The 26,166-nt window shown below is 43.3% G+C and overlaps 1 protein-coding gene and 1 long non-coding RNA gene across 2 annotated transcripts in view; both read left to right on the top strand.

Annotated features, from left to right (window-relative positions):
* The window catches only part of LOC118984753 (uncharacterized), a 28,523-nt gene extending 20,357 nt beyond the window's left edge, over positions 1-8,166 (top strand). Inside the window, exon 3 of the long non-coding RNA XR_005065983.1 lies at positions 7,477-8,166. This is a non-coding gene — a long non-coding RNA (uncharacterized LOC118984753). The remainder of the gene's footprint in view (positions 1-7,476) is intronic.
* A 1,530-nt stretch (positions 8,167-9,696) lies between these two features.
* RAB38 (RAB38, member RAS oncogene family) overlaps positions 9,697-26,166 on the top strand; it is a 51,494-nt gene continuing 35,024 nt past the window's right edge. Inside the window, exon 1 of the mRNA XM_037042920.1 lies at positions 9,697-10,306. Coding sequence (XP_036898815.1) covers positions 10,105-10,306 — 202 coding nt within the window. The 5' untranslated portion in view covers positions 9,697-10,104. The remainder of the gene's footprint in view (positions 10,307-26,166) is intronic.

Below are 26,166 nucleotides of genomic sequence, written 5' to 3'. Positions count from 1 at the left end.
CACATGGACAAAAACTAGGGGGGTGGGCTGGAAATGGGAGGGAAGTGGGGAGGGCTGAGGGGGCTGGGCTGGGATGGGAGTAAAAGACAGAAAACTGTAGTTGAATAACAATTAAAATAAAATAATAATTAAAAAAAAAACCATGACTGGATTACTGGAGGACCCTATCTTCAATGAGTCAACAGCAAGTGTTTGGTGAAAGAATTTTTTCATCAAGTGGAGGAAGCCTCAGCAATGGCTGTCATCAGGAGCACTAAACAAGACTGTTTCAGAGGAGGAGGAGAGCCTCTTACCTAGCCTGTTGTAAGTACCTGTTGGAGAAGTCCTGAAGTTTGGGGTATTATAGTGCTGATCATCCTGAGCATTATGATATCCAACAACCTAGAGGGCCTGGTGCCATTCTTTTGGACTTTATCATGAGATTATGAGCCTCGAGAAGCCCAGTAGACATGTCTGGGATGCCCCTGGTCCTCTTTGTGTCTCTATGCCCTGTTATATAGGTCAACTTGTACAACAATATCCTTTACTTGGAGAAAATGATCCCAGCTGTTTAGGTAAGAATCTCTTCTCCAAGGTACTCAGGTTGCTACGAAAAATTGTGCTACAGTCATTTCTTGTGCATAAATCTTTGAAAGACTGATTATTTCCTTGGGATGAATTCTTAAAACAGGAACATCTGGTTAAAGAATATTTACCTGTTGTTTGATAATTATGCCTATACATAAGACTCAATGCATAGAGTCAGATTATCTTTTATCAGTGTAAGGATGCTATTTAAAGGGGCTTGGGGCATGTGAGGTGAAGGGTCCAGGCTGACTTGGGAGTTGGCACAATCAGAAACAGAACACACTCCTTAAATACTTCTAGTTCAGCAGTCTTTTACTCCCGCCTTCCCTTTTTACTGTGGAAGCCTGCAGCCACGCTCAAGTTCCTTGTGAGGGGTGGGGTGGGGGAAGACAGCTGATTGCATCCGGGGCTCAAAGTGGTTGGCAGTGACATAAGATAGGGTTTCATGTGGTTCATCTTTCTGTTGTGATTAAAGCATTCCTGAGTGTCTGTGTAAGTCAAGACACTAAATGCAGCTTGGCCTGAAGGAGGACAGAACGTGTTTTGAGCACACAGGTATGACATGGCAAGTACTGTGCCAGGTGCTAGTAGGGTATAGATTGGGAGGAAATGTATAAAAAGAATGTTGGTAGGATGAGATGAGATGAGATGTTATACATATAAACTGCTATTATATAGTCTTGTACCCTGGAGGGAGGTGACTTCTTCCTGTCTGACTCAAAGTGTTTTGTCATTTAGCATTTGGTTTTGGCTGCATATAACTGAAAACACAACTCAGAAGGATTAAATAAGACAGAGTTTACTCCCCCTGGACATTAAATAAGTTCAGAGGTGGAGAGTAGAGCAGTCTGCTACTGGAACTGTTTATTTTTATAGAATCCTGGAGTGGTAACAGAGGTTTGTGCAGGGGAAACAGAGTCAGGGAGATTTCCTGAGGAAGCAGCTTTTGGATGAAATGTTGAGAGGGATTGAAATGAAAGGATGGGTGGGAGGGATGTTGGAGGGATGAATCAGCAAACTGATGTCAGAGCAGAAATACAGGGCACAGGCAGAAAAGAGGTAAAGATGGTATCATGTTTAGGAGGGCCGAATCTTTGGAAGAAAGGCAGTGTTTCCTTTAAGACACACAGAACTGATGGTGGAGGCTCTGGTCAGTGCCCTGTGAATGGTGGGCTGTGTAGCAGTCACTCGGTGGCAGTGTGGAGACTTTGTATGGTGTGCCGCAGCCTGATTATGCCACCTACGAAATGGTGCCTTGGTTCCCTTGGGAGGGCAAACGTCTTGGCATTGATCAGATTAGCGGAATGGGGACTCTAAAGGTTGGCCAAGGAATACCAAGTAAAACAGTGAGGCTGAGCACCTGAGGGAGAGACCTGGAAAAGCCATTTCAGCGATGATCGCTGAAACCTGGGACCAGAGCTGCTGGAAGTCCTCCTCCAAGACCCATTAGGTGCGCATTCGTTTCTGAAAAGAAAGTTGTTTTCTTCTCCTCAAATAAATAATGTTTCTATGAAAGTAAAAGAGGAAAAAAATAAAAGTAGAAAAATATATAAAAAGCAGTAACCTCATCATGTAGAGATGGTCTCTGATGACATAGTGGTGTATAGTTTTCTACACCTTTGTATCTGTATCTATATACAAGGACACGTATACACATATAACATGGAAATCATATATACTATCATATGATTATGTTATATAGCCAAACTGGCTATTATAATATTTTGTATTTTTTTCTAATTTTAAATATTGTTAAAAAACATTGTGAACATCTTTCCAGGTCATGCAATATTTTTCTTTAACATCATTTATAAGGGCTGGTTGATGTATCATTACATATTTATAGCATTATGATATTTAGCATATCTAGAACATTCCAATTTTTCTTCTATGATAATCAACACTGTTATATACATCCTGAAGTTAAATGTATACAAACCTCTCTTTCTAACGATTTCATTACCATAAATTCCTACAAATGAAATTGTTAGGTAAAAGGCACAAAAATTTCTAAGGTTTTTGATATATATAACCAAATTTCTCTCCCACACCTTTTTCTTAAATTGTAGTTTCACCAGGATCCTGTGATAGTATGTATTTCTTTGAAATTTGTCAATATTGGGTATTTTTTGTGTTAAGAGATGATTTTACTACTTCCATTACTAGTGACAAATATTCTTTTCACACTACTATTGGCATTTTTTGTTTGTTTTCCTGTGTGGTCAATTGTTTATTTATATCCCTGTCCCTTTATCCATTAGGATGTTTTAAAGTAATTTTTAAGAGCCATATATATATGTATGTGTGTATGAATATATATATATATATATATATATATATATATATATATATATTCTCTTTTTTTTCTGTCCTAAATGCAGCATTTTTTTCTCCAGGTTATAATCACCATTTGTTTTATAATGTTTATTTTTTCTTCTATGGTTTCTGCCTTTTACAATACTGCTTAAAAACCCTTTGCCCACAGCATTATTAAGCAGACATTCACCTTTGCCCTCTAGCAGCACCTTCATGGAGTAGAGAACCACTCCGCAATTTGAAAGAATTGGAGGATGCAGGATGATAGGATGTGTGAAGGGTAAAGAGGGAACAGTCATGTGTGACTGAGTTTTAGGCTTAGTGGACTTTGGTGAGGGCGAAACCACTGACTAAAACCAGGAACACAGGAAAAGGAACACGGCTGTTAGGGTAGATAATGACTTCAGTTTTACACCCTTTGCATTTGAAATGCCTGCCAGAAAGCTGAGTAGAAATGACCCAAACGCGGTTGGAACAAGGGTACAGAGAGCAGGAGTAAGGCTGGGGTTTTAACACAGACACAGAAACCTCCAACAGACATCTGGTAGTTCAGTGTTTTCTTCTCAGTGCACATCCTGGGCCAGACACTGTGCTAATAAGCAGTTCATTGCATTGCTTCCTTTCGGCTCCCTGACAACTTTAGGAGGTAGAAATTATTGTCTTCATTCTGCACATGAGTAGACAGGCTTACAGAAGTTAAATTACTTTACTAAGTTCTTGTGACTGGTTCGTGGTGAAAGTCAAATGTGAAATCAAGTAAGTTGCTTGATTCCACAGTTTTCTCCCTGGCCCTTTTTGCTCTACTGACACAGGAGTGGATGGTGAGCTCACCGGGGACAGTCCCCAGGGGGGAAACTAGCACACTTTAGCAGTAGGCAGAAAAGAAGGGAAGGGGCCAATGAAGGGACCTCAGAGGAAGCAGAGGGGGAGGTCCACATGCGTACATGGTGACTGACACTGTAAGCAGAATGCAAACATTTTTTTAATCCTCACCTGAGGACATGCTTATTCATTTTATGGAGAGGGGAAGGGAGGGAGAGAAACATTAATGTGAGAGAGAAACATAGATCTTTTGCCTCTTGTTCGTGTCCCAACCAGGGACCAAACCTGCAGCCTCGGCATGTGCCCTGGCAGGGAATAGAACCTGCGACCTTTCGGTTTACTGGACAACACTCCAACCAACTGAGCCACACTGACCAGGGCCAGAATGCAAACATGTTGATGGTAGAGGCTTGTATCTTATTATATCTTACACATTCTTATACATAAATCTGAGACCCCACTCCTGACCCTGCTCCTGAAAAATATAATTCTGTCACAGTGCTTTGCACATAAATCTTCCTTGTCAGTGCCCCAGTGGTCTGTCACTAATTTTCCTGAGTTCTATCCCCAGAGCTAGGCCCTATCAGTCCCTGTGTCCTCGCTTGTTATGGGTAGGTTCTCATTCACAGGGTGCCTCAGTATTGTTAAGCTAGTGCCTTCTCTGCGAGCAGCAGAGGCAGACTCCTTGGTGTATGCTGTCTTCATGGGGTGAGCTCACTCCCACTGACACATTGCATGCTGCTTTTCCTGTGTTGCTTTTTTGCCTGAGTCGTTGAGTAAGTGTGGGATATATACTTTTGTCCATAAATCATAGATTTATCTTTTCCTCTTTTATTGGATGACTCCCCTACACACTTAGGACTTCGTAAAATAGAATTTGAATCACCCTTTTTTTCTTTATGGTTTGATATGTAGTCATTCAACAGAAGTACAACTGGACCTGGATTTAACCACATGTGAAGAATTGTAGTATAGTAGGCAAAGCACCCACTTAGAAGTTAGAAGTTAAATTCTTCATTCTGTCCCTTTGGGCAAATCATGGAAATTCTTTGAGTCCCATTGCCCTCCCTATCAAGTGAGGGTACCTACTACCAGGGTGGTTGTGAGGGTTAAATAAAGTAACCAAGATAAAGGATTTGGCCCATTGTAACTACCAAATACAAGGAAGTTGAGACTCTGATTTCATATAGAATCACTTTACTTTAATGTTCTTCTCCATGCTTGCCTTCTGAGTATTCTGTAGCTCATTTATGCTCATCCCTGCTGGGTGGGTTAGAGAGCAAATGAGTCCCATCTCAGCCTCACTGTCTAATGCAAGTCTAATGTGTGCGGCTATGGTACGAGATGTTAATTGGTAATACATTTGCTGAAAATGGTTTAGGGCAAAATCTAATTTTCTTGGTCCAGGCTAACAGTGGTTTCAGAAACTTACCTGCAAACGGTTTCTGATGATAATCAGTAAATATTTCATTATAGTTTTTCTTTCTGAGAAAAAAAAAATCCAGCATCAAAATTTTCATGAACTGAAATGTGTTCATTTCAAGCACTTCCCATACAGAATCCACCTTGGCCTCTCTCCAAATAATCTAAAAACTATTGCCTCCTTCCAGACAATTCTTCCGCCTGAATCAATACTGAATGTAACTCCCATTGCAAGTTAGCACAGGCTTCAGACAAGCCTAGCAGATAAAAGGGGAACTCTTTGTAGACAACAGAGAAATGAGCTGCAGCCTTAACTTGGCAGAACTATTTATTAAAATGGTGATTTAGGAGATTTTTCAAATGCCATTCTTAGTTGTAGATTTCACTTGAGAACTCTAACCATCTGCTGCAGGAATGAACATGCTTTAGGACAGCCCCGGCTTGTTCCTGTGCTTTGGTGTAATTATTAACAGTGCCCCCTTTCACTCTTCAGGGTCCCTGTTTGTGTGATAAATTCTATGGCCATTCCTTAGAGGCTTTTCTTCAGAGCAAAGCCCGTCTCTTTGAAGAGACATGCTTTGCCCTAATCTAACAAAAATTACTTTCGTTTCCTACAGCAGACTCTGTAGCACCCTATCTTAGAGTCATTGAAGTACGTCTTCAGAGCAGTAATTAAGATCCACATAAGCTAATGACTCACTCCCTATGGCTCTCTCACTGGTGAAAGCAAGTAAGCTAATGTCATAGGGACCCATCTAACACAGCAGCCTTGGGGAGGAAATAGGAGAATTTCATGTTTGTGTTTCAAAGCCATTTCCAATCATTTGCAAGTGCCAGAAGTTGTACCCACACTGGGCGGCAAGGAGTGGAGACTCAGAAATGTGACCCCGTGCCTTCGGGAATGCCACCCCATGCTTGAAGCCTGAGCACTTTGTGGTCTTACACACCTTTTACAGACTTGAGCCACCTGCGTTTCTGTTCTTCAGGAGAGGGTATGTTGTGGTTTAGCCATTTGGGGGCAGTGAAATTGTCCAAAGACCATCAGAGATGCTCTGAGAGCTGCTATGGAAACAGCGGTGCGGCTGTTGGGAGGAGGAGACACGTGGCGAAACCCCAGCCATTCTGTCTGCAAGGAAGGAAAGCCTGCTTGGCAGGACAGAGCCAGGCATCCTTCTGGACAGTCCCCCAAAGTCTGAAGCAGAGGGATTCACAGGTTGAGGCAGATGAATTCTTAAAAAGCCTTAGAATGTGCGGGCAAAGAGAGACAGGAGGAAGGGTGGTCTACCTGTTTGCAAATGCCCTCTCACGAAAACTGCTCTAGCCTGCGTCTAGTTTGTATTTCTGTCCCCAGCTGCCTGGCTTCTTATTTGTAGTCTAATTCTGCGAGAAGGGAAGAGGTTCAAAGCAAGGCAAGGGAGCACAGAGAGGTTTGCTCTCTGGAAAAAAAAGAATGTGCTTGCAGAACCCTTCTTTGGGGGCGTTGCTGAGTCGGGGGTGAGGGAGTGGGGAAGGGACGATAGCTGAGGAGAGAATAAAGCCATGTAACCAGATGAGAACTAGGGCATAATGCTGGCTTTGAAATGGCCCTTTCCTAGCCTTTCTCCCAAATCTCCTCAAGGAGGGGCAGATGGAGTTCAGGGTGGAAAACTTCACCTCTTGGGTAATGGGGCTACGGTGGAGGTGATTAGAACCAGCGTGGGTGTCCCTCCTTCCAGAGAATGTCTAGAAGAGCTAGAATTCTGATATGCTAGTCAAAAGTACTCCCCATAGACCTTGTAGCCCCACTCCCTCATTTTACCCAGAGGATTTTCAGGTTCAGAGGTCCTTGAGTGACCTTCAAAAACATATCACTGAAGAGCTGATTTGGGGTGCTCACCCAGCCATGAAAGTCTAAAGGATTTTAAAAATACACACCAGGCCCTGGCTGGTGTGGCTCAGTGGATGGAGTGCTGGCCTGCAAACCAAAGGGTTGCTGGTTTGATTCCCAGTCAGGGCACATGCCTGGGTTGTGGGCCAGGTGCCCAGTTGGGGGTGTGTGAGAGGCAACCACACCTTGATGCTTCTCTCCCTCTCTTTCTCCCTCCCTTTTCCTCTCTTGAAAAATAAATCTTAAAAAAAATAAAACTATAAACCGACAGCAATTTCTTCCCACTGTGAAGAATTGTCATGAGACTTAAATGAGTGACTCTGGAAATAAATCGCACATACTTCCTGCTTAGCCACGGAGCTTGCTCACCATGGCTGCCCCTGCTGTCCTGGATGGGGATTTCCTGTCCCCAGAGAAAAAGTGAGCTTAAACTTCAGGACCTATTTATTTTGTTTAAAGAGTCCTCTTCCACCTAACTTTAGGAACTTCCGGTCCCAGAAAACCTGAATCATGGCCTGCCTGTCCCACACAGTAAATCTAAACATCTGATGCTCCAGTATTCTCCTGATCAGAGGAGGACGTCAGGTGAGGCTGAGGATGACTCAAGTCTGGGCCCGCTGGGAAAACAGGCTGGGGCCTGTGAAAGAGTTGTGTCGGGCGTAACATTGAGGGCTGGCTCACGTTATGTCTCAAACGTTCACCCCCATCCTTGTTTCTATAACCATTAGCTCCTTGCCCAGACCAGACTTGTCTTACAGGTCTATAGAACCAGGATTTTTGGTCTGATGAGAATCTTATTTTGCCATCAACCCTAATTTTATAGGCTCTGAGAGTGGCTTAAGCACTTCAGAACTGTGAATTCCTCTCCCTACAAAGCAAAGCCATGGGTGTTGACCAATACATTGAGCAGGTAGAAAGAATACTTGGCTCCCTTAGATATAATCTGCCTGGCGTGTCCCTGTGTGGGTGAAAACCAAGGAGTGATGGCTACCTATCTCCGTACTCAATAAACATGTACCAGTGCAACTCTGTATACCTTTACTTAGTGCCTATTATGAGCAAGGCTTCTGAGTTGCCCTGTGAGAGAGCAGAAAGCTGATAATATAGAGTGCCTGTTCTCTGTGTTTTTATCAGAGAACATGGTTTAAAAAACTTGTCCCTCATTGGATATTAATAACTACCATTTATTCAGCACCTACTATAGGCTCTGCTCTCAGCACCTAACAACTCTAGAAGGCAGATATTACCCTCATTTTGTCGACTTGGAAACTGAGGCTCAGAAAGGTTATGTGATTTGTCCAGGCAGGCCTCTAGGGCAACCCTCTGCTTGTGGAGGCTGAATGTCAGAGGAAGGCAGAAAGCAGGGGTGTGCCAAACCTTCCATTCTCAGTTTGACACCGGCCTGGATTTAAATTTCCGTGCAAACACTTGTGTGGCCTCAGGAAAGCTGTTCTCTGTCTTGGCTTCCTCATCTATAGACTGAACAAAATCCTCCACTTCATAAGGTAATTGGCAAGATGAAATGAGATAATTGTGGGCACTGCTCATTTCCCCAGCACATTCAGGCACAAAATGACTCCATGGGCACAGAATGTTCATCTCCTAGACTGAGGGCTGGCTCACGTTATGTCTCAAACTTTTACCCCCATCCTTGTTTCTATCACCATTAGCTCCTTGCCCAGACCAGGCTCTCACATCTACAGAACCAGCAGTTTTGGTCTGGCAAGAAGCTTATGTGGTCATCAACACTAATTCTGCCACTTCCTCACCAACTTCAGGGTTGTATCGAATTGGTACCGTGGCAGTGAGACCTTCCCTGGCCACCGTATCTAAAAGATCAACCCCATCCCAATACTTCTTATCCCTTTCCCTACTTTGAACTAACTAATATATTAAAAACTGTATTCATTTATTTGTGTTTATCTTGTCTGTCTTCATTCACAAGAAGGGAAATTTTCTGAGATACAGAAATGTTTGTGTTACTTCTGCATCATCCCGAGCACAAATATTTATTGGTTAAAAGAATGAATCATTTTGAAACAAAACAAAACCCCCAAAACTTTTTGGTACCAAAAGACTTAGGTTTGAATTTGACTTTTCCCTCACTACCTGTATGACCCTGGGTACATTATTTAAAATGTCTAGGTCTTGGTTTCCTCGTTTTTAAAATGTGAAGAATAATGCTTTTTCATTTTTTGTACTGCTGAGGTGATTAAGTGACATGCCTGAAAACTGGCAGGCAGCAAGAGTTGGATGACTGCGTGCTATTATCACTTAAAATAATCTGACCAGTTATTCAACTTGTTTCAGTAAAACTCAAATCTCGTTAGGCTAGGAGAGGAAGAGGCTAAAAACTGTGTCTGCCCTCAGTGTTTTGGCCCAGTTTTCCTCCACATTGGTCTATAAACAGTTGAATACGTGTGAAATCACTCCCTGCTCACAATCCCAGGCTGCTGATGGGTCTGGATTACCATTACCAAGTCACTGCAGGAGGAGGCTGGGGCAGCTCAAGCGACTTGGCCAAGGTCACTGCTTCAAAATCCAGGGCATGCAGGGCCTACACACAGGTCCTGTCTCTTGAAATTATATCACACACTGCCTCTCCTCCCAGGTTCTCTCTGCAGTGTGGGATGGTTACAGGGCCCCTGGCCTCAGGAGCCCTGTCTTCAGCCAGGCTAGTCACGGACTATCATCTCCTGCAATTCACATTTTTAACACTCAGTTTTGTGGTGCAACCCACCCCTCACAACTTTATGGACAGGATCACAGGTGGGAAAAACTCTGGAAACTGTGAAGCGCTGTATGCAAAAGGTATCTGCAACAGGTATTAACACGTGAACTCCAACTTTCCAGTCCCAGGAGTCCCTCCTGTTTGCACTCCTCTCCAAAGCCACACAGCGCTGGGTGGAAAGGCAGATTAACCCCCGAGCTCCCGTCAGGGCGTTTCTCCAGCTGGCGGGGGAGGAGTTTCGCCCCTCGCCCCCGCCCTGCGCCTCCTCTGCGGTGCGCAGGCACTATCGCTGCCTTCCCAGAGTCTATCTCCCGCCCAGGCCCCGGCTGCGCTTCCCGGCCCAGCAGGCTCGGCACAGCACGGCGGGCGGGCAGCCAGGATGCAGGCGGCGAACAAGGAGCACCTGTATAAGCTGCTGGTAATCGGCGACCTGGGCGTGGGTAAGACCAGCATCATTAAGCGCTACGTGCACCAGAACTTCTCCTCGCACTACCGGGCCACCATTGGGGTGGACTTCGCGCTCAAGGTGCTTCACTGGGACCCGGAGACAGTGGTGCGTCTTCAGCTCTGGGACATCGCAGGTGAGGGCTGGGAAAGGAGGTCGGGGGCGGGGGCGGGGGGGGGGGGGGGGACNGGGGGGGGGGGGGGGGGGGGGGGGGGGGGGGGGGGGGGGGGGGGGGGGGGGGGGGGAGCGCCTCGCAGCCTGTCTGCAGTACCGAGGCAGATCTGAGGATTGCGGCTAAGTGAGAGAAGCAGGTCTCTGAGACCTGCGACGAAAGAGACTTTTCCTGGTGGGATGCAAACTTGGCTTCAAAGAAAATAAAAAAGTTTCTTGCTCTCGCTGAAACTTGCAGCGCACTTTTTGGCGCGTGGAACTGTTGCTTTAACTACCTCTTGGACTCTCCCCTGGGATCTTTCTGTCCTGCGGGGGTCTCTCCAGGGAAGCAGAAGGAGTCCTATTTAGACTTGCAATTGGTTCTTGGCCTCCAGCTCATTTTCCGGGCTGGTGACGCGACCCTGACTGTCACGCTTGTCCTTCCGTGCCTAGTCCAACGCAGGGGAAAGCCCCTAAATCGGTTCACAACAGAAACCAAGAAAGTTTCAGGCTAGAGGAATTAGTTCCTGTCTTCGATGGCTCATTTTATTCCAACTCTCTTCATCCCCTTCTTTACTATCAGTCAAGCAAGTTGGAGGTTGTTTGCACTGAGGAAGCCACAGAGCTTCCTATGTACATATGGGGGCAAAATATTATTTCTCTCCCTTGCGCCTGCACGGCCTCTCTCTCTCTCTCTCTCTCTCTCTCTCTGGCTCTCTGTCGTCTCAAAAAACTTGGTGTATATATTTTAGGGTCACTATTGTGTAAGGGCTTATGACATTAACTATAAGATTTCTTGAATTGGTCCTAAAGTTTTCATTGAGAAACCTGGAAAACTAGGAGCTTCTTTACACTGTTTGACATCAGAATTTGATTCTGAGAGTTTGTACCAGGAAGTAGGCGCAGTGGAGTTGTGAGGATGCAGTGGTCTGCTCCAAACGCGAGTCCCTGGGCTGAGGCTGCTTGAAACCTGGTCGTGTACAAGCCCTCATTACAGACCCTGGCTCTGCCACTCAGCATGCTCAGTGGCTTCAGACACGTGCCTTCAGCTCAGTGCATTGCTGTGAAATGCAGAGGGGTTGGGTATGGCTGCTCAGGAATCTTTCTGTTCACTGCTCAGAAGCTTTAAGGTCCTCTGGGATTCTGGGTGGAATCACTTGAAACAATCCCACTTCGCCTCTGACTGTTTCATGGTCTGTGGCACTAAGAACTTTTTTTTAAATTAAAATATTTTATTTATTTATCTTTTTAGAGGGGAAGGGAAGGTGAGAGGAAAGAAACATCAATGTATGGTTGCTTCTCATGCATCCCCTGCAGGGAACTGGCCCCTGCTGGAAACTGGCTTGCAACCCAAGCATGTGCCCTGACTGGGAATTGAACCGTGATCGTCTGGTTTGCAGGTCTGCACTCAATCCACTGAGCTATGCCAGCCAGGGCTACTAAGAACTTTTTGAAGGGCTGGGCCCACAGTAGCTGCTTCCCTTTCAGAAAATAAGTTCATTTTAGCTAGTGCATTTGACTGGAAACACTTCATCATGGCTTGAAGCGAGAACAAATGTGGAAAATTTTTGAAAGGGCATTTCTGATTCTGGAGACTCCAGTGCCTCTTTAATCATCAGCTGCCAGGTCTCATGATAAAGCTCTTGGCATGCGGACAAATTCATGAGTTAAGAGTCATCTTCTGCAGCTTTGGTAACACAGGGGTTATCAGAGACCAGAAGATATCATCAGCCACTATCTGATTGGACTTTTCATCTAGAAAATCCACTATGAGTCTGTGTACTTTGTTGTTCGAACTCTTTTTAATGAGTTAGAAGTCTCCAGGACTCAGGTTTAGAATTAGTTTATGGTTTGAAGGGGTAGCTGCAATTTAGACAAATGTGTCAAATGTAACGAAGGAGGTGTCCTCAGGCATTTTATACAATGTCCGTGGGTCTCAGTGTCCTCACCTAACAGGGGAAAAAGAACGTCACAGTGACTAAGAACCTAAATTCCAGAGTTAAGCTGCCTCTATCTGAATCCCTGTTTTATCCCACATGTCCTAGGAGATTTTAAGCAAGTTCCCTAACCTCCTGGTCTTGTTTCCTTATCGGTAAAGAGGCAAAATGCTTTCTCCCAACAAATGAGAGATAAGCAAATAACAAATACTAGCTAAAGCTGACAGTACTTCCATCTACGAGAGCTGCAAGGGTCCCTGTCACAGTAGCTCTCATTTTTTTTGAGCACATATAAATGCTAGGCAAGAAGGACATGATATAAATGTGCTGGTTAAATTCAAATAAATAATGATTCCTATATAATATTCCAACTATGTTATTTATAAGTTCCAAAATACCCAGCATCGGTTTTACCCATATTACAACATATTGTCATGAGCAGTGTAACCCCAAAGCTCCGAAATGCCTCCTTGAGCTATGATTCTGCGCTAAGATTCTCATAGATACTATAATCACAGAAGCTTGGGGAGATGAGAAATCTGAGGAGCCTTGGAAATTCAGCTCTACAGATAAGGTGTGCAACATCTCAGTAAGGGAGCTTCTTTGTCCCAGACCTCTGATGCTCTATGGTAACCTGTCTTTGGCAGCCTCCAGCCCAAAGGCAGTGTAGGCTGAGTTAGAAGTCGGGCAGCAGGCAAAGCCAGTTGGGGGAAGTTGGGCCATTGTGGGAAAGGATATCTGGAGCATAGTACTAATATGTTTCAGGCTGCATAGGTAGCCCTATAAGGAATGAAGTTATGAAATCCAGCATCAATTGCATCTATTTGAATAGACTCCAGTTAGCTAAGTGTACTTTACAGAACCTTCAAATCACAGCCTGACTCCTCCAACATAGAAGTGCTTCTCTCTCTCATTTGTGCTCAACTCTGGTGTGTATCGGCGAAGAGCAGGTAGTGGAGGCTGGTGGGCCTCTCTCTGAGAGGGCTGGGGGTGTGGCTGAGATGGAGACCTGCCCTGTCCTGGTGGCATATCAGATTAACCTGCTACAGAGGGGAAGTTTGCTCAGTTAGACTCTTGATATTCTTTTGGTTCATTGCCAAGTGGGGCTCTGTTTGTCCAACAGATTCCCGTGATATATCTCTTGTAGCCACTTAGGCTGGGCAGTCTGATCTTGAAAGACTCCACAAAGTACCTTTCAGGGCTTGTGAACTTAGCCTTGAAACCAACATGACAAGTTTCGTAAACACCATACAAAACAGCCATCACCCTAGTCCAGTGATTCCACTTGAGAGGAAGAGCTGGACCAGCTGTGGGTTCAGAAGTTCTTCAGAGAGTGAGAAAAATTGAGTCAGTTTTCCCGAAGCCACCCAGCTAACAAGCGGAAGAGCTGGAGCTGGCCTAGTTCTCTGTCTGGCTTAGAGTCGTGCCACATTGTTTATGGCCATAAGCCTGTGAGTGCTTGGTGCACAGGTGGCCCACAGGGTCTATGCCCTCTTCCCCTTTAAAGGCCCTGCTTCTTCAGTAGGTAGATTATCTTTGCCTTTTCCTTCCTATTTCTAATAGGCTTTTGGATATTATACAGTACCCCTAAGCAGACATTGGAAGGAAGTGGAATGAAAACGTATTTCTGAAAATTTGGTTCTTGGTTATAGGTTTCATTCTTTTTATAAATTTATGAGAAAGAGTAAAAAAAGTGATCACACTCGAGACTTTTTTTTTCCCTCTTGATGTGCTTTGGGACCTAACTGCAGGAATTGGGACAGAGTAATGGTAGCTAACATTTCTTACGCACTGACACTTACAGTTGTCCACACAGGTTTAATTTCCCAGTAAAATAGCTGTTTGCGTGGGCATGCTGGAATTTAAAACTTGGCCCCTGCGTCTAGCACCCCAGTCCCTAACAGTTTCCTCTACTTCCCATAACTTAAAAATGGAATCCTTTAGACCTATCCTAAATACACTCTAAGTTATAGATTTGATTTTCCTGTGGTGTCATATTTGTACTACACTATCTCTTCTCTGTGTCAGCTTTAGTATATTCTACCGGGTTCAGGTAGTATGTGGTTGCTTATTCCAGCTTCTTATTCCAAGAAGCTTGTGCAAGTTATTTAGCTTCTATGTCTTGGTTTCCTGTCTGTAAAGTGGAGACAATAGCAAAATCTGCATCTTAGAGGTATTAAAAGAATGAAATGAATTAATTCATGTGAAGCTGGGTCTGACATATAATAAAGGCTGAATGAATGTTCGTTGTTATGCTGGTTGTTTTCATTGTAATCACCAATTACTTTTGCATACAATTGCCAGCCTGATCTTTCCAGCATCGCTGAGGGTACAGACAAAGCAGGTTGTGTTAAATCTATTTTAGAGAAGATTAAAAGGCAGAAAGGTAAAGGACTTGCCCAATGATGCAAGAGCTAGCAAGTGGCCAAGGAGGACAAGAACAGCGGGAACCCAATTCTAGATTTAACCCAGAGAGTGGAATATAAATTAAGTTGACAGATAATTTAGAGAGTGCTTCTTTACTATGTGAAAGTTTCACTGCAAAGCTGTTCTAAATAATCAATGCCTTTGAATATTTAAAACAAGATCCAACTTATAAGAAAAATATTTTCCTGCAGGGCACATCTGTCCTAACGTTCCCAGCCTAAGCCTTGTGACAAAGAAGCATTGGAGGGCGTTAACTACCCCACAGGCAGAGTGAAAGAGGGAGGCAGCCTGGGGCAAAGGTCAGGAGCCCCGGGACACTGACTCTGCACACCAGTGGCTGTGAGATTCATCTGGTCAGGGTGCTGTGTTCTTTTAGAGGTTGCCAAGTGCTTCCACAAGGGTTTGTACTTGACCATATCATCAGTATCTGTTTCCAAATACTGAAATTCTCCAAGAAGTTTTAGAAGAAGGATCCTAAATATCAGCATGATAGATCTAGAAATGTAGAAAGAGCTAAATTTGACAACCACTATATCAAGCAAAAACAAAAAAGCCTATCTAACTGGGAGTGCTCTCTGCTGAGCAATTTGCTGCCTGGATGATCGTAGATTTTCTAAATACTATGTGTACCAAAATGCTATGTGCTTACAGGTAAGTAATACATTCACCAAGCAAAAGGGTGGGTCTTCAAAGTAGGGCGAGGGATTCGTGTAGAAAGCATTACAGGGCTTTGTGCAGAAAATCATTAAAGCTCCCATCTGGCACAGGCGTGTGAACGTAAGGCTGTGGGACATGTCCCCTCATCTAGATTTTAGAGGACTAATTCAGACAAGGGAGCACACAGCAGACTGACCAAAGAAAGCTAAGTCATTTGAGGGATGGAGGGGAGGGTGGGGAGGAGCCGCTCCTATGGGTGTGGTTGGTTTCTTCAGCAGATATGTCTATTAAAAGCCCGGTATGGGTTAAGTGCTGTACTGGGTGAGGAGAAAACAAAGTAGGGTAGAGAAGTGAACAACACTTGATTCCTGACTTCAAGAAGTTCACATTTTGGTGGACGTGATAGCACAACAGCAAATCACTGCGTTTGTGAGCAGAGTGTATCAATATCGGTAACTCCGAAATACTCTGGTGGTGCAGAGAGGGTTCTGGCCACACCACTTCCATCCAGTCTTAGAGGTTAAACCTGAGCAAGCAGGACAAAGTGTCTAGCGAATGTGATATTTCCTGTGCTGTACCTGGCACCAGTTACTCCCTGTGAGTAATTTCAGGGCTGCACAACTGAGACAGAAGTTCATGCTCTGGCCCTCTTTAATTCTTCTTCTCCTGAAGATCTCATGCATTCTCATGGCTTTAAACTCTATGCTGACAACTCCAGAACTGTGCATATGACCTTGACTTCTCTTGCGCTTCAGACCTTCAGTCCTGTCTTCCTGCTGTATGTCTTCTTTATGATACCTCATTTATCTTGCAAGATCAATATGTCAATAGCAAGTTGCATAAAAAAAGCAGGATTTTTTTCTGTTAAGGTAATATATTCTTTATGTAGCACAATTGGAAGGTATGAAAGAAAACAGCAACAAAGGAATACAGACAGACAATATCCACAATCACCCCTCTTAATGATATGTAGTAAAGGATGTGCTTTGTAAGGCTAAACTAGACATCTTTCCACACACCCTGGACTTTCTAATTTGTCTTAACCATGCTGTCTTTCTTCCGGTCCCTAGACTTGAAACCTCTGCCGCCTTTTCTCCTCCTTATTTGACCTGCATACACCATCAATTTCAAAGTCAGATGGGGATTATGCCTCCCCTGCCACTCACTGCCCTGGACCCGTGCCAACACTATTAATTACTTAACTGTTGTGCTGTCATAGCTACCTGGCTCCATCCAGTCTCCTCGCCCTCCAGTTCTTATATGTACCGAGCTTAGGTGTATCTTCCCAGGACGTTACTTTGATGGCTCCGTACTGCCTTTAGATTACAAACATCATGCTGAGCAGAATTAAAGTGGTGGAGAGGAAGCGATGGGCAGGCTGAAGGTTAGCAAGAGGACAGATTCTAAGTCATAGAGCTACTGAGGGAGGAGTCTGTGAGGTGCTGGCAAGTGAGATGTGACTGGAGTCCTTCAGGCTTGGCCGTGACCAAAGGAAGCCCGGAATCTGCCTCACTGTGGCCCTGTCCTCAGGAACACAGTTACTCTAAGGAGTAGCCAAGTGGCACTTAAATTACTCATTTTTGTTTCACTGAATTTTATTAAAATAGTAGTTTTAAAACTTGAGGATTTGAGAGGTATCAGGTCTTGCCTGAAAAGATTTAGTCATTCGCTTCGTAAGCAGAGGAATTTAGGGGGGAATGAAATGGGTCAATCTTTGCTCTTAGGCAGTCTGATGCTCTAGTGGGGCATAAAGGTATTAAAAGAAATCAGGGAGATGGTTATTTAATTACTATTTTGGTAAGTGCTCTGAATGGAAAGTATCAGGTGCAAACAGAGGGTGAAAAATGGGGCTTACCCCAGCCACACGGGGAGGAGACGGGCGAGGACCGCGGGTCAGCCGGCATAGCCTGAGGTTCAGTGTGTGAGGGGGGGGCGGTGGGGAGTTGGAAGGAGCCAATTAGGAAAGAACGCATATGCCAAACTTAAGGCTAAGAGTGATAATTCCTTACATTTATCAATTTGCCGTACCAAGTTTTACACTTTTAATACCATTGTCATGTTGGAAACTAGGTCTTACTGTTCCCAGTTTTATAGGTGAGGAAACTGGGCCGAGAGTAAGTAGAACGTGGTGCTTGGTACATTGTGGTTGCTCAGTAAATCTGGTTTGGTATTGCCATATTTTGCCGTGTATAATGTGCACCCCCGTTTTTGGCCCAAACTTTCAGGAAAAAAAATTTCATTTTAATTTTTTAATTCAGTTTTTTATTTGTTTATATTTAGGAATGAAACCCATTATCATATTCCAGGGTATTATTTTTCATATGGATGTTGTTATTGCTTTCTTGACTTAGAGAGCAATAACTTTCAATGCATAACCATGAATAAAAGAATTAAAAACATTTATATTGATATGAAATTAGCACTACCCATGTATAATGTATATCCTTATATTTCCCTCAAAAATTGCACATTATACATGGCAAAATACAGTGAGTGGTCTCTGGGGTTGATATTTCAGTCATTACTCACCTGAACAAGCTTTCTGAGTATAGTTTCCTTGTGGTAGGTAAGCATAGAGCCCTTTCTCCCTCTTTTCTTGCTTTGGGAATCCTGCAAGCTTTCAAATCAGTGAGAATGCTTTTATTTCTTCCACTCCCTTTGGTTCTCAGATGGACATTCTCAGCGGGTTACAGTGGTCCCAGCGATATTGCAGGGGTCGGGGTCAGGTTTATTGGGTCAGGGAGGAGTCTGATCTTCTCGGTTGGTGTGCTAACATGGCTTCCTCAGCTTCACAGGGTCATGTCTGTGATGCGAGCCTGGAGTTCCAAGTTATTTATTAAGTTCCGATAGTCTATTTTAGCTGTTTGAGAATTTGATTTTAAAAAATGATATGATCATAAATTACTCTTTGAAAACAACTCAGGTTTTAACTTCCTCCATTCCTCACTCACTTTAGTTTCCCACTCTCAGGTATTAATCAAATGCTACCTCTTCTACCTTGAAAAATAACTCTTATTCTTCCTTTCAGTAGCTATGTTTTCTTCACAATTCACCTGACTCACTGTAGCAGATGCCTCATAGCCATCCCTTCCTCTAGCTTTCATCAGTGTGTAATCCACAAAGGTGAGACTTCTCAGTATGGCGTCTGTCTCCATTAGGTGTTCTCCAGCTTAGCATCTTTCAGTGGATTCCCATTGCCTTCAGAATCCTACCTCTCTCAGGAAGTCTGTATTGAGCCCATGTGAGTAAGGGAGGCACTGTTTCTTGACTCCAATTAAATCCCTTGCTTACCCCACATTAGAAGTCCTCCAAACTGTCACCTAATTTGCAGCCAAAACTAGGACCTGGCCTAGTACTTGGTTCTTGGTAAAGATTTGTGCATCTATTTCTCCATTGCTTTAACTCTAATATATATCATAAATATAAACATGAAATAGAAGTTAACAAACTTAATTTTGTTCATGCTTGAAAGATTTCATAATTTTAAGAACATGAACATAAAAATACATATATTTTAGAATCAATAAATATGGTAGGCACTTTTTGAAGGTGGCACTTAACCACAAAAGTGAGGGAGTGACCTTAAAGACCATTCTTACTAACTGTGCTTCTTTATTTAACAAAGTCTTGATAATTTGGAGTGAAACATGATATATTTGGCAGTCAAATGACAAAACTATCTTCTCTATGATCTCTGGATCCAGTAGGCAAAGTAATAATACCTTCTTGAATGATCATTTTCACAGAGTTAAGACTTTGAGGACTCATCAGACCAAACCCTTTGTTTTACAGATAAGAAGCTGTGATTTGAAAGGCAGGGGGTGGGAGTCACCTTTTTTTCTCAGGCCCAGAGAAAGTTAGGGGTAGAGCTGGAATGAGAATGAAGTCCCCTCTGGTTTGTTAGTGATGAGATTTGAATAATTAAAAACTACTGTTTTAACCCTATATGTTTTGGTGTTTTAAGTACTGGGGCACAGAAATCATTGAATTTGGTAGGCACTTTCATCCACCCTGTCCGCCACAGATGAAAGTAAACACTACCAAGGACATAGCCTGCTTGGGGAGAAGAGGTAGCCAGTCTCTCAGAGGAAACAGGCCAGGAGCCCGTTTCTCCAGGGGCTTTTATTTTATTCCTGTAATACACAGGAATACAGGTGGTAAGGATCAAACAGTAGATAACATTTCAAAGAAATCTGAGGGCTTAGTCTGAGTCAGTGTCTGTTAGAAAAGGGGGGTTGCAGAAACTTTGGGAGACATACTCATTTCCTGCTTGGACCTTTAACATATGAATGAAAGCACTCTTAGCAAAGCAGGTTTCACAGGACTTTTAGGAATTCTTTCTTATGCCTGATTACCCTGATATCACTCTAGCAAGGCAAGGAGCTGTATCACCTCCCCTGTCACAGGTTTTCAGGCTTAAGTGGATTAGAGCCAGGAAGCACTTCTCCCGGAGGACATGGGGACTTGGGCTACTTGCAGCCCCCCCCCCCCCCGCCCCAGTCCTTCCATGATGGCCTCCCAAGTGATCGTGTCTGGCTTAGGTTGCCCCTCTCTTTAAGGAGTCTTATCTGTCATGAACTATTGACCATGCTTTAGGGGCAGGGGAAAGAAGCAGAGGCAGCGTTTGCCACCAGAGACAAGCTTTGTTTCCTAAGCGGCTTGCATTCGGAGGTCGCTCACTCAGCCTTAGCCATGGGGGGCAGTTACAACTCCTGAAACCAGGCAGAGCGGTTCCCAACAGGCACCCAGCACCACNTTGCAGGGGTCGGGGGTCAGGTTTATTGGGTCAGGGAGGAGTCTGATCTTCTCGGTTGGTGTGCTAACATGGCTTCCTCAGCTTCACAGGGTCATGTCTGTGATGCGAGCCTGGAGTTCCAAGTTATTTATTAAGTTCCGATAGTCTATTTTAGCTGTTTGAGAATTTGATTTTAAAAAATGATATGATCATAAATTACTCTTTGAAAACAACTCAGGTTTTAACTTCCTCCATTCCTCAGTCACTTTAGTTTCCCACTTTCAGGTATTAATCAAATGCTACCTTTTCTACCTTGAAAAATAGCTCTTTTTTAAAGATTTTATTTATTTATCTTTAGAGGGGAAAGGAAGGAGAGAAGGAGAGAAGTATCAATGTGTGGTTGCCTCTCATGAGTCCCCTGCTGGGAACTGGCCTGCAACCCAGGCATGTGCCCTGACTGGGAATCAAACCACAATCGTGTGGTCGCAGGCCCACGCTCAATCCACTGAGCTATGCCAGCCAGGGCTTGAAAAATAACTCTCATTCCTCCTTTCAGTAGCTATGTTTTCTTCACAATTCACCTGACTCACTGTAGCAGATGCCTCATAGCCATCCCTTCCTCTAGCTTTCATCAGTGTGTAATCCACAAAGGTGAGACTTCTCAGTATGGTGTCTTTCTCCATTAGGTGTTCTCCAGCTTAGCATCCTTCAGTGGATTCCCATTGCCTTCAGAATCCTACCTCTCTCAGGAAGTCTGTATTGAGCCCATGTGAGTAAGGGAGGCACTGTTTCTTGACTCCCATTAAATCCCTTGCTTACCCCACATTAGAAGTCCTCCAAACTGTCACCTAATTTGCAGCCAAAACTAGGACCTGGCCTAGTACTTGGTTCTTGGTAAAGATTTGTTCATCTATTTCTCCATTGCTTTAACTCTAAGATATATCATCAATATAAACATTTCTCCAATGAAATAGAAGTTAACAAACTTAATTTTGGTCGTGCTTGAAAGATTTCATAATTTTAAGAACATGAACATAAAAATACATATATTTTAGAATCAATAAATATGGTAGGCACTTTTTGAAGGTGGCACTTAGCCACAAAAGTGAGGGAGTGACCTTAAAGACCATTCTTACTAACTGTGCTTCTTTATTTAACAAAGTCTTCATAATTTGGAGTGAAACATGATTTATTTGGCAGTCAAATGACAAAACTATCTTCTCTATGATCTCTGGATCCAGTAGGAAAGTAATAATACCTTCTTGAATGATCATTTTCACAGAGTTAAGACTTTGAGGACTCATCAAACCAAACCCATTGTTTTACAGATAAGAAGCTGTGATTTGAAAGGCAGGGGGCGGGAGTCACCTTTTTTTCTCAGGCCCAGAGAAAGTTACGGGTAGATCTGGAATGAGAATGAAGTCCCCTCTGGTTTGTTAGTGATGAGATTTGACTAATTAAAAACTACTGTTTCAACCCCATATGTTTTGGTGTTTTAAGTACTGGGACACAGAAATCATTGAATTTGGTAGGCACTTTCATCCACCCTGTCCGCCACAGATGAAAGTAAACACTACCAAGACATAGCCTGCTTGGGGAGAAGAGGTGACCAATCTCTCAGAGGAAACAGGCCAGGAACCTGTTTCTCCAGGGGTTTTTATTGGCTTGTAATACACAGGAATACAGGTGGTAAGGATCAAACAGTAGATAACATTTCAAAGAAATCTGAGGGCTTAGTCTGAGTCTTAGGAAAGGGGGTTGCAGAAACTTTGGGAGACATACTCATTTCCTGCTTGGACCTTTAACATATGAATGAAAGCACTCTTAGCAAAGCAGGTTTCACAGGACTTTTAGGAATTCTTTCTTATGCCTGATTACCCTGATATCACTCTAGCAAGGCAAGGAGCTGTATCACCTCCCCTGTCACAGGTTTTCAGGCTTAAGTGGATTAGAGCCAGGAAGCACTTCTCCCAGAGGACATGGGGACTTGGGCTATGTCAGAATAGCTGGAGGGCGAGGGTCCATCACTCCCTCTTTGTTGCAGCCCCCCCGCCCTGCCAGTCCTTCCATGATGGCCTCCCAAGTGATCGTGTCTGGCTTAGGTTGCCCCTCTCTTTAAGGAGTCTTATCTGTCATGAACTATTGACCATGCTTTGGGGGCAGGGGAAAGAAGCAGAGGCAGCGTTTGCCACCAGAGACAAGCTTTGTTTCCTAAGCGTCTTGCATTCGGAGGTCGCTCACTCAGCCTTAGCCATGGGGGGCAGTTACAATTCCTGAAACCAGGCAGAGCGGTTCCCAACAGACACCCAGCACCACGGGAGTTAATGCAACGAAGAAGAGAGGATGATGGTGTGGCACTGAGGGCGCACGGGGTCGTCCACAGTCTGTCTTCAAGTAACATTTCTATTTAACTTCCCCCCACCCTCCGCTACGAGGCTTACGATTTGGCTGTTTGAACTCCCTGCTGTTCCTTATTCACACCCCCTGTTTATTGCCTCTGGGCCTTTGCTCTTGCTCTTCTTGCTGGCTCACACGTGTGCCCTTTCCTTTATTTCCGCACATCTACATCCTACCTTATGTTTAAGATGGGGCAACTCCTCTACAGAGACTTCCCTAATTTTCTCATTCCAGTGGTGCTTCTTCCTCTCTTGAGACACATGCAACTTTTTTTATTTCCTTCTAGTACTTCTCCCTTTAGCAATCAATATACTAGAATAATTCTGTACTTCTCCAAATATCCCTCATGATTTTTAGCAGTCTTTGCCACGTGCTGTCTGTTACATAATTTAATGAGATGACTGTGGAGTCAGCAAAGAAGAGAAGGAGAAAAGACCACGTAGGAGGAGACCAAAGGCAGGTTTTGAAAACAAATTGAGAGAGTTTAGGAAGACGATAGTCAATTGTTTCAAATGTCTATGGGAAATCAGAATCATTACTTGCAGCTCTGAGTCTTCAGTTTTTGCAGTCTGTGTTATTCTGATACATTATTTAACCTTTGCTCTTCACTGGCTGTGCATAAATCTGCTCTCTCAAGACGAGGGGTGAAAAACTAGCTTCTTGTGTCACCCAGAAGCCCAGTTTTGCTTTCCGAATGTATCTACATTAGCTCCTCAGTTTAATGTCAACAAAGGGATTGCCTATAGCGTGTGGGATTCAGTCACATTTCAATAGGGTGAAGTTTAGAACAAATTAATTCAAATTACTTGTTTGGAGGATTGTTCTCCCTGCAATATAATGGCATTCGTAGCCACCATTTATGGGGTGTCAGGCATGGTGCTGTGCCTTTCTTGTATCACTTTACTTATTGCTTATCATAGAGACAAAATGCACACAAGGAGCTTATCACAGAGACAAAAAAATCTGTCCTTAGACAGACTAGAAAATACATAAACAAGCAAAAAAAAAAAAACTTCCTAAGACTTTTCAAAGTCATACTTAGTAAGGGGTAGTGCCAGAATATACACCGAGACTTGTCTATTTATAAATCCTATTTTCTAACCACTCTATTTTACTATTTTCTAATGGATGATGTAACAGTGCAATATTTTTCACATGTGATGAATTTGTTTAAGTAGCGTTTAGAAGATACACATTATTTATTTTAAAGCAATCATTTATTATGTTTTTGAACCTTTACACTTTTGGGTAGAGCTAAGAATTGACTCAGCTCTATTTCTCCCATGCATCACTGCTGCAGACTTGTAGTTGGTTTGGTAATAACGACTATCTTAAATACTACCTTTGGGCAGGAAATTCATAGTGACGGAGGGAGGCGAGTCTCTAGTTGAGTACTAAAGACAAGAATGGCTACGATGCTCGGTGATACTGGAATAAAAATTTTCTTGTATGGGTAGCATGGCATGTGGGTTTGTTTTTAATTTAAAGAAAACAATACTTTAATCTAGACACCGCCACTCTCATTTCCTGTTTCACATTTATTTTCACATCACTCTGGCTTTTTATTACACACACTGTGAAAACCCTAGTTTCAAGACCCTATGATCATATTAAAAGGAATGTAGCTTGATCTAATGTTAAAATCATGAATTACCTCAAGCTGGTAGTTCCTGAGGTTTCTGTCTGATCTTAAGCATCACTGTGTTCACCTTGAAATGTTGTAATATCCTGTTGTTCACCTGTGAGTTCACTGCGGCACCCAGCACCCCTGAGTACCTTGGTGTACATTTTTGGAATTATTGCTCTAAAGGAATCTAGAAATTCTTTGAGTAAAACCCTTAGAGCCCAGGGTATCTTGTGAGTTACAATGACAGTATTTTTAATGGTTACTTAGAGGTGATGTCTCAGATGCTAAGTAACTCAGAGAAAGGTTTTCTTTTCAATACCTTGGGTTTACAATTCAGTTGAGCTATTTTTAGGTAGTTTGGTGTGCATTTTTTAGCTTGTAATTCATTTAATTAAAAGCACAAGATGCTAATTGTTCTACCTTGATTCAGGTGAACCTCTCTTTGTGACTTGGTTTCACTCCCCTCCCCCATCCACTATTGGATACTGCGTTATTGTATGATCTTGTTTCTCTGTCCAAGTGAGTTATTTCACTTGACCTGGGTAATGCCAAACCCCGGTCAAAATAAATTCTGACAAATACCTCCAGGATACTGGGATGCTCATTTTCACACACATACCCACAAACACACACTGCCTTACATTTAAATATAAATTCAGAGTTTACTGAAAATACAGGGTGGGGCAAAAGTAGGTTACAGTTGTGAGTATGCAAAACACAGAGTTTATTTTTGTATAATTGCTTATTAATTATAATATTTCCATACAAGCAACTGTAAACCTACTTTTGCCCCACCCTGTATTTTTGAAATTTAATTTAAAACCTAGATCACTATCATCTAGCCACCCTTCCTTTCTATTTCTACATTATTTAGGGACACCTCAGAAACTAATTGTTACTTTTTATGTCATCTTATTCTCTTGCACACATTATCTTAATTCAATCCACTGCATCTAACTTTACCTTCTTATTGGAGAGAGGTAAGGTTTGCCGATAAGATAGGACAACGAGTAGTAAGATGAAATGAGAGTCATTGTTCAGAGGAGAACTAAAGATATTGCATAAACAGCTTGGGTGGTTCTGAATCGGGGCAGATATTTTCTTTTCAGAGTGGATCTTTTTGTTTTTTTTTTTTAAAGAAAAAAGAAAAGAAAGGAAAAGGAAGGGTAACAAGGAGGGAGGGAAGGAGGGAGGGAGAAAAAGAGAGAACGAGGGGAGAGGATGGGGGGAGAGAGAGAGAAAGAGAGAAAGATGGACGCCATATTCCGGAAGTGTGCTTGATTCCTTGTCAGCCAGGAGATAAGACAGAATGAAGCCTCTCTTTCAGAGTGGATCTTAAGAAGGAACAAGGAAGGCACAGAAAGTAAATGAGCTGAATCAGAGATCTTGCTCTGTTCAGTCCACTTCTTTCCCAGCTGGGGTTCCCTCTCATGAATAATGAATCAGTATTAATTGTTACTTCATTATGTAAAGAGTACTTGTATTACCAGTTCCATTCTATTTCACAAGTCCCTCATGAGCGCACAGGCTAAGAGCCACTCGGAGTGTGTGTGCTAAGGAGACATAAGGGGACAGTAGTTGAGTAATTCAACGTGGGCTCAAGGAGTCTGCTGTGCAATTGGTGACACAGGCTGCAGAGGTTTTCAGCCCTCAAAAAAGGAGTACAAGGCAGGGCAAGCGAGTGACCCAGTGTCAGAGCTGAGTGAGTTCAGAGGAGGAAGGGGTTGCGTGTGGGGCCAGTAGTCAGGAACAGTGCCCGGAAGGTAGGGGCCTTGATCCAACCTTGAAGAATAGCTAGAATCTGGTTAGGTAGTGAATGAGAGAGAGGGTGTTGTGGTGGGAGTGGGGCTGCCATGGAATGAGTGGGCAAGAAAGCAAGAATTTAGTGGAGCCTAACAAGGCATCGTTTTGGGCAGGATTCTGATCTCAGTCCGAGGAGTATCCTTTACCTTGTAGATCAAGATGTGTAACCTTGAAAATCTCGTAAGATCCCAGAAGGTACAATAAATGAACTCTTTCTTTACTTGGCAAAAACTTACTTGCTCATCTTTCAGAAGCTTCTGTTC

The sequence above is a fragment of the Sturnira hondurensis genome, unplaced genomic scaffold (genome assembly GCF_014824575.4).
Source record: "Sturnira hondurensis isolate 20B ecotype Veracruz unplaced genomic scaffold, ASM1482457v3 Scaffold0003801, whole genome shotgun sequence".
NCBI lineage: Eukaryota > Metazoa > Chordata > Mammalia > Chiroptera > Phyllostomidae > Sturnira > Sturnira hondurensis.
Note: the sequence above shows the minus strand (reverse complement) of the source record. Positions and strands in the feature narration are given on the sequence as shown.